At 30.8% G+C, this 7892-nt stretch overlaps 1 protein-coding gene across 2 annotated transcripts; it reads right to left on the bottom strand.

Annotated features, from left to right (window-relative positions):
• Positions 1-937: 937 nt before the first annotated feature.
• LOC104593115 (large ribosomal subunit protein uL6-like) lies at positions 938-4358 on the bottom strand. 2 transcript variants are annotated; one of them, XM_010252824.3, is made up of 4 exons: positions 3862-4355; positions 1389-1511; positions 1201-1303; positions 938-1118 (listed from the first exon to the last, which is right to left on the bottom strand). In XM_010252824.3, exons 1-3 carry the CDS (start codon positions 4231-4233, stop codon positions 1217-1219), a joined length of 582 nt encoding a protein of 193 aa, XP_010251126.1. In that variant the 5' UTR covers positions 4234-4355; the 3' UTR covers positions 938-1118; positions 1201-1216. The 2 variants fall into 2 exon arrangements, with proteins under 2 accessions (XP_010251126.1, XP_010251117.1); XM_010252815.3 differs by having other exon boundaries at positions 938-1303; positions 3862-4358.
• Between the last annotated feature and the right edge of the window lie 3534 nt (positions 4359-7892).

A 7892-nucleotide genomic window follows, 5' to 3' on the forward strand; every position in this document is an offset into this window, starting at 1 on the left:
CAAAAGAAAAAATAAAAACTAAAAATAAATATAATTTATTTTATCTACCTTAAATGATTTTTTTGTTTTATTTTACAGTTATGTGTAAAATAAAAACATTATATGTTAAAAATGAAAACGTATTTTTTATTTAAAAGATAGTTGTTATTTAAATAAAATATTAAATTGATAAGTATTCTCAAAAATGATAAAAATGAAAATTATAATTATAAAATTAAAAAAATGATATTTACTGTACAATGTTTAAATGTTCTAGAGTCCCAATATTGTTTATTGTAATATTCCTCAGTACCAAAATCTGAAACCCTAACATACATTTAAAAAGAAAACCTTGTGTGGGACTGCTTAGATCAGCGTTATTGCTTTTACTTGCAGAAGCTTCATATGGATATGAAGAAGACACACATCGCAGTCTTGCACATCCAAAGCCACGGTCACCTTGCACATCCAAGGCTTTCGGATTTTGGAGCCTTTCTCTTGCTCTCTGTTTAAAATGATTTTAGTCATATAACTAACATTAAAGCTTCGGGCTGATTGTAGATGCTGATTAGGGAACGGGATCTGCTTCTCACACGGGCGCCTCACAAGAACATCTACCGTGCAATGAGAACATCCTCATGAATAATAAGTTATAAAATACGGGAGAAGTTCCCGATGCATGGTAGGATGTGCGTGTGAGGCGCCCTGTGTGAGGAGCAGATCTGGTCTCATTGATTAAGTGAGAACTGTCAAAGTTCTAGTGAACTCGAAGTGAAAATCTCTTCCAAGTTTCAATGGACTCGAAGAGAAAATCCCTATCAAGATTGCAACAGGCTGTTCGCACGGGTTTGCCCTGACCGAAGCCAATGAGGTCAATGATAAATCTGATTGACACCCCCCACCCAACACACTCTCAAAGGAAACGCAGTAACCATGTAACATGTATTTCCCCACGGAGTACGAGTCAAACAATTATAGCATGGAATTGAATAAAAAGTATTATTACACACAGTTTTAAATTCCAACTCTCCAACTAGTAATTATAACATGTGATTAAATAAAAAAAGTTTGATAGAACAAAATTTTAAATTCCAACTCTCTTACAATTTGGAGACATCTCAATAAACCGGGAGAACAAACTAACAAAAAAGAAAAAGAAACTGTATTAAAGCCTTCTCCTAAAAATAAGAGAACATTTGAAAAGAAATCATCCGTCCTTACCTAGTTAGTTACCTAATCACTCGTCATCAGCAATTGTTCCCTTATCGCTTACATAGATACCATCAAGGAACTTCCTTATATCTTTGTTCTTTACATGGCATTTCTGTTGTACAAAACCGGGAGAGTATGAGAAAGCGAGGAGCAATATAGAGGAACACATACACACAGACAGAGAGAGAGAAACTGACCTGGTTTATCAAAGCTGCTGACCGGGAGACAAGCTCAATATCATTCCCATCTAACACGAGTTCATCCTTGACCTTTTCAGACCGGATAATGGTTACACCGTCAAGCATATCCACCTTTCTCACCTGAAGAAACAAAAATATATATTAATGACAGCAAAGATCCACCATCTTGCCTGCCAAAAAAACCAAATATCCTCCATTTGAAACTAAATATAACTCTGAAATAACATGATAACCATCCGCATATGCCCGATTCCTCTACACATGGATTGCCTAGAGTTGACAAAAGATGTGACCAGACTAAAATTTTCTAAAGTAAAATCAGATTTCTCAAATGGCTGCAAAACAAAACCCTGAACACCAATAATATCTTCCATTAGCAAAGCATTTCAGGGAAAGCAAGGCATGCCTAAAACATCACATGACTGATGAAGCCCATAAACCTAGTGAATCAATTTTGAAGCTTGATAAAATCTAACCAGGAATCAAAAATCTGAAGGCAGCATAAATAAGCAGATACATTTTATCTCACAGTCACTGATTTTCACACGAGCAATGGCCCCCATCTAAAATTGCAATTGCAGAAAACCAATTGCTGTATAATAACCAGTCTATTATAGGTGATGAAACACTGGCTATAAACAACCTTGTCCGGAGAAGTCAGCATGGCAATGTTCTAAAAATCATAACTACATGTAAAATTGTATTTAAAGAATGTTGAATTGAACGAATTTGTGGGCCCTATTGTAAATCATATCATCATTCTTTTCTAAATTTGTCAAAAATTCATTATCATCTATGCTTTGTCCCATATCTACATATGGTCAGCTAAAGGCTACATGAATTCTGTGCTGTCATTCCTTTCTGTATACCTTGTCCATTATTAATTTTGCCAAAAATTTAAAGAAAAATATAAAAACTTGAATATATAGAAAAGTCATTTTAATCCATTTTTAATATGATAAGAGTTCCCCACTTCCCCCAATTATACATTGCAGCCAATAAGACGACATAATCAAGTTCAATTTAAATTGCAACTAATGCACATAAAATGGATCTTTGACCTACATATCATCGAAAATAGGTTAAATATGGTTCCTTAAAGAATTTCTCATAAGGATTTCAAACCAAGATACCCTTGCAAAAAAAAATAAAAGAAACAAAGGAATGACAAAGTAGAAAACTAAGACTCGATAGAATTTATTCAAATTTCATGTAGTATGAAATGATCTAAGCACTTATAACAATGGATATGGCACTCAACAGAATAGAATGCAAAAAAAAGTATTCATGTAGCCCACCCCTTATAGTTGGGATAAGGCATAGATGATGATGATAAGCTTGACAAACCACCAAATAAGAGGATTCAAAAAGTAATCAAAAGATTATTGGAGAAAAGGATTTGAGCTCAAAACTTGAACCAAAACGCAAACTGTGCATAGAACTATCACCAAAAGCAGCCATTTTGATGTATAAGGTTGCTGCATGCATCTAATGGTACAACAAGCCATTGAAAGGTGTAATTCTTAACCATATCATCTACATCTACAACTTCATCGACAAGGTGGAAACCTTTCCTACGCAGGGTTGCTCTGATTGCCAAGTTAATTAGGCTACCCATATAAAATTTTCTGGATTTCATTTATCTTTTCCTTCTTCTGTTTAGGTTCCATTCTAAGTTTCTAACAAGCTAAAAATGTATGATAAACAATGATTGGGTTTGTGCGTTCTATTTCTGTAACTATGACTTCTTGTCTATGCACTAAATGGAATGGAATGGGGAAACGGGATTCGTGTAGGGGACCACATATAGTTGGGAGAAGGCATAATGAAAGTTGATTACTCGCCAACGTGAATGGTTGACAATAAGCAAATATAACAGTTCACCTCAATTCAAGAAAGCATCATTCTAATTATGTATGGTCCGTGAAACAAATCCTGACATGGACAACAAATTAAGATATGCTTGGTTCACTTAAATATACATTGTTAGCAATAATAGATATTGATTTTAGCAAACGTCTGACTTGATAGATAATGCATATGCAACTTCAAGTACATAAACAATGAATATTAGCAGACTCAAAGCCTCGAACAACATTAACATCACGATTCTGCTATTCTAGACCAACATGAAAAGACAAATCGCGAACCAAATTAGCTCCTTGCGGTGCAGAACAAGGTCTGCCTAGTGAAGGGTGTATAGTATAGCAAGGGCACAACATTAGGCGACTCCTTTTAATTCTGAACTTGAGCAAGTAGATTACAAGGGATAGAAGAAATTGAGATTCAGCGATAAAGTGCCATCAACTTCATTCGTAACCCTTACTAAACAAAATGTCTCTTGATGAAATGTTTGGATTTTAAAGCCCAATGGATCCAATGCCATGTGGCCATGTCCCCCAGGTATAGGTAGATATTAACAAAGACACTCTTATGAAGAAAACGCTGGCAAGTTAACATTGTATTTTACCTTCTTCTCACCAAGGAAGTTACGGATCTCGATGCTCTTGTTGCCGTTGGCGATGTTGGCGTTGATGGGAAAGTGAGCATAGACGAACCTCATCTTGTATCGGTAGCCCTTGGTGACACCCTTGATGAGATTCTCAACGTGGCTGAGGGCTGTTCGGATCGCCGCAGTGGTCTTTCTAGAACCAAACCAGGCTTCGATCTTGAGTTTCTTCTTCCCTGACTCATCCTTGATAAGCTGAAAATCCAGGTTGAGGTGCTTGAAGTTCCTGCTGAGTTTTCCTCGGGGACCCTCCACCTCGATGATCTTCGCCTTGACCTTAATCTTCACTTCATCAGGGATGTCCATCGTCTCCGACGACAAGATCGTCTTCATCTTTCCCCCCTCTGTTTCTCTCTACCTTTCCTCGATGTATAATCAGGGTTTAGGAGTCGGCGGAGCAGAGAAGCAGCAAAGAAACCCTAACCTAATTTATAGCTAGGTTCTGAAAGAGTCGGGCTCTGCTGCACTTGGCGCTGAGGCGTGCACTTTTATGCAAACGAGATCACACATGCATCGCAAAGCAGATGGGAGATCCAAACCAGTGTTAAAAAAACCGGATTAAACCGAAAAGAAGAAGAGATTCACGGGTCATACGGGTCGAACTATAATATTGATTTTTATTATACTTAAATATGTTAGATGGATGTGAAGTTTTTCAATTTTTAAAACAAATGGTTAGGTTTCAAATCTCTTAATTTACATATTTTTATATACTAGTAAAAGGGTACGTGCTATAAACATGTATTTAATGTGAAAATATATATATTAATAAAACTGTTTAATGTGAAAATATATATATTAATAAAACTATTTAATATGAAAAATAATTTTTAAAGTAAAATTAATAAAAAAATCACATTATGACCCCTAATGTACACAAATTATTACAATTTTGAAGAATAATAGATTACATGATAATTATTCTAATCAATAATTATCAATAATATACAAAAAAAAAAGAGAATCGAGAGTGGATAATCAATTTTATTAATTGGATAAGTATTATTTGTCTTTTATTATTCTATTACTACCACTACTACTACTACTACAATGGAAACTGATAATTATATTTATAATTTTAGTAATTTGTTATAAAAATAATTTAATAATTTACATTAAATATATTAATGTTTTTTAATAAAAATAATAAAATATTGCTAATTATTCTTTTTTTAAGCCCCAAAATTTACTCCTAGTGGAGGGGTGGCCACCGAAACTTTATTGATATGCAGAAAACCTTGGGGGGGGCGTGAATATTGCTAATTACTTAATAGATAATTATTTTTTTTATTTTATCTGTTAGTATTTTATTTTATTGATTTTACTTTATCAATCATTAAATGTTATAATTAAATTAATCTATAGATTAACTTCTTTAGTCATAGTTAAATTAATCTAAGCCCAAGCTCAAGGTTTAAGATTGTGAAACAAATCCTTGTCCCCTTCCTCACTTGGGTATCATTATCAATCCCCATCCCTACCAAGGCAATATCCATCCTCAGCCCCATCGGGTTAGGGAAGCTAAGTACCCAATGGGATGGGGAACATTGCCATCCCTATTCACATTCAAATCCTATTAATTGGTTAGTTGTCAAAAAACTATAATTCAAAACCTAATAAATAAAATTAAATTTTAGCAAATTTTTACCTAGCAACTATTAAAAATTAAGAAATTAATAAAGATTAGTAATTTATAAAATAACAATAAAAAGTAAAAAAAATATTAAAAATAATAAAATAAACCACTCGCATTCCATTTAAAATTATAGAATTTAATTAAAACATTAAAACTAATAAAGACCTAATTATAAATGTCTTAAGACTCCTACTTAGGGATGATCATTTATAACTTAGCTTAAACATGGCTAAACCAACAAATTTTTGGGCGCAAGCAACTATTTTCTTCTGAGTTAGGTCTAGCTCAGATCTACACCATCCCCATACAATGTAGATAGTAGGATTGTAAATGGTTTGGATTCAGATTTGAACCAATTGCATCCGCATCCAAATCCGATTATATATGAAATCTAGATCCACATTTTGCATATGATTATTATGTTGGGTTTTGGATCATCTTCACATTTAATCTGCAACCATCTTATTGTGTTTAAAATGACAAAAATTAAAAAGTTTTAAAAATCAATTATTTTTAAAGTAATATGTATAATAAATGTATATAAATATAAAATATTAAATTTATCAATTATAAACTTTATATAGTTATATATAATATATATGTATACATAATTATTGGATTCTGATTGCTATTGTTTGGTTCATTTGGAGTTGGAATTGAAATCAACTGACAATTTTATTAATATTTTACTATTTTATTAGTCTTTAATAATTAATATCTTTGTTTGCTATTATTATTTTAGTAACATTTTATTATAGTACTATTATTTTATTATTATCTTAATATTAATTTAATAATATTTTATTACTATATTAATATTAGGGTTTTGTATCATGAGTTCTTTAGTCCTTTAAGGGGGGCCTAAAATACTAAAACGTCCCTACATCACCCCCTTAGTCTCTTTAATAATATAAATGCTATCTCTCTCTTTCTCATTAACTCTCTTTTAATTGTCTCTCTTCTATAATATAATTTCTCTCTCTCTCTCTCTCCCTCTCTCTTTCTCTCTCTCTCTCTCCCTCTTTAATAATATAATATCTTGATAATAGAGTGCGACTTTAAATATTAATGTTATACAATTTTGTTAATGACAATATTTATTATTTTATATTTTTAAAACAAAAGAAAAAAATACAAAAAAGGAGAAAATAGATAAATACCTATGCTGATTTTTGTAAATACAAATATACTTATTATTTTATATTTTTAATGAATGTTTATTTTATTATTTTATTATTTATTATTTTTTATTATTAATCTTAATTATCCTATTAATATTAATTATACTAATCCTTATAAATGGTCACCCCTAATACAAATTAATACTAATTTTTATTAATTTATTAACTTTTAATAGTTGCTCGATAAAAACTTGCTAAATTTTAATATTTGTATTAACTTTAGTAATTTTTATTAATTATAGTTATTAGGTTTCAAATTATATATAACTTATTATTGTTATTATTATTATTATTATCATCATCATCATTATTATTATTATTATTATTATTATTATTATTATTATTATTATTATTATTATTATTATTATTGCATGTTGTGTATCACATTACGGGTTTTTAGATAGACCCGTTTAGCTTGTCTTCTTCGTATAAGTGATAAAACGGGTTCTACATTTTAAATTTTCATTAATTTTTTATTTTTATATCATTTTTAATGGGTTTTCTATTTTATCTAAGTCTCTTGTGTAGTATGGGCACTATGCACAATAAAGGTCTCAACTCATAAAAATTATTAATTTTAACAATATTATTAATTAATTAACATATATTAATACAAATTTATCTAATAAAATAAAAATGAATAAACAAAACAAAATACAACATTAGAACCTGGGTTTTACTTGCAATATATCAAACCCATATTTAAATCGTAATATTATTAAAACTATCAAGTAATACTTTTTGTATTTAAATTTATTATTTTTATTAGTGTTTATTGAGTTTGATTTTTAAGTGGAATTGAAATGTTTTTAATTTTATTAGTGTTTATTAAATTTGATTTTTATTAGTGTTTTTTAATTTTTACTACGTTTTGTTAATATTTATTAGTTTTAAGTGGAGGTTTAGTGGATTTTTAAATTAATATTTTTATTTTTGTTGTTTTATGCATGGTTTTCAAAACTGGACCAGACTAGATGGTTGGACCGGAAAAACGGGGAACCGGTCAAGTGATCGGTTCCGTTTTCCCCCAAAACCAGATTTTTGCAAAAAAAGCGTTGATTTGGTTAGCAAACTGTTGACTTGGACGATTGAACCATTTGAACTGTTCAACGATTTTGACTGTTTTTATTTTTTAATTTTTTAAAATTTTATCAAAACGGACCAAATGGTCGGAC

The sequence above is a fragment of the Nelumbo nucifera genome, chromosome 3 (genome assembly GCF_055504915.1).
Source record: "Nelumbo nucifera cultivar China Antique chromosome 3, China Antique-T2T, whole genome shotgun sequence".
Lineage (NCBI taxonomy): Eukaryota > Viridiplantae > Streptophyta > Magnoliopsida > Proteales > Nelumbonaceae > Nelumbo > Nelumbo nucifera.

Bases quoted from the DNA above. Each gene is read 5' to 3' on its own strand.
- LOC104593115 (XM_010252815.3), bottom strand. From the start codon at position 4,233: ATGAAGACGATCTTGTCGTCGGAGACGATGGACATCCCTGATGAAGTG. The intron at 1,512-3,861 runs GTAAAATACAAT...TTGTTTCTTCAG, and splicing joins ACTTCCTTGGTGAGAAGAAG to GTGAGAAAGGTGGATATGCT. The intron at 1,304-1,388 runs GTCAGTTTCTCT...TTTGTACAACAG, and splicing joins CAGCAGCTTTGATAAACCAG to AAATGCCATGTAAAGAACAA.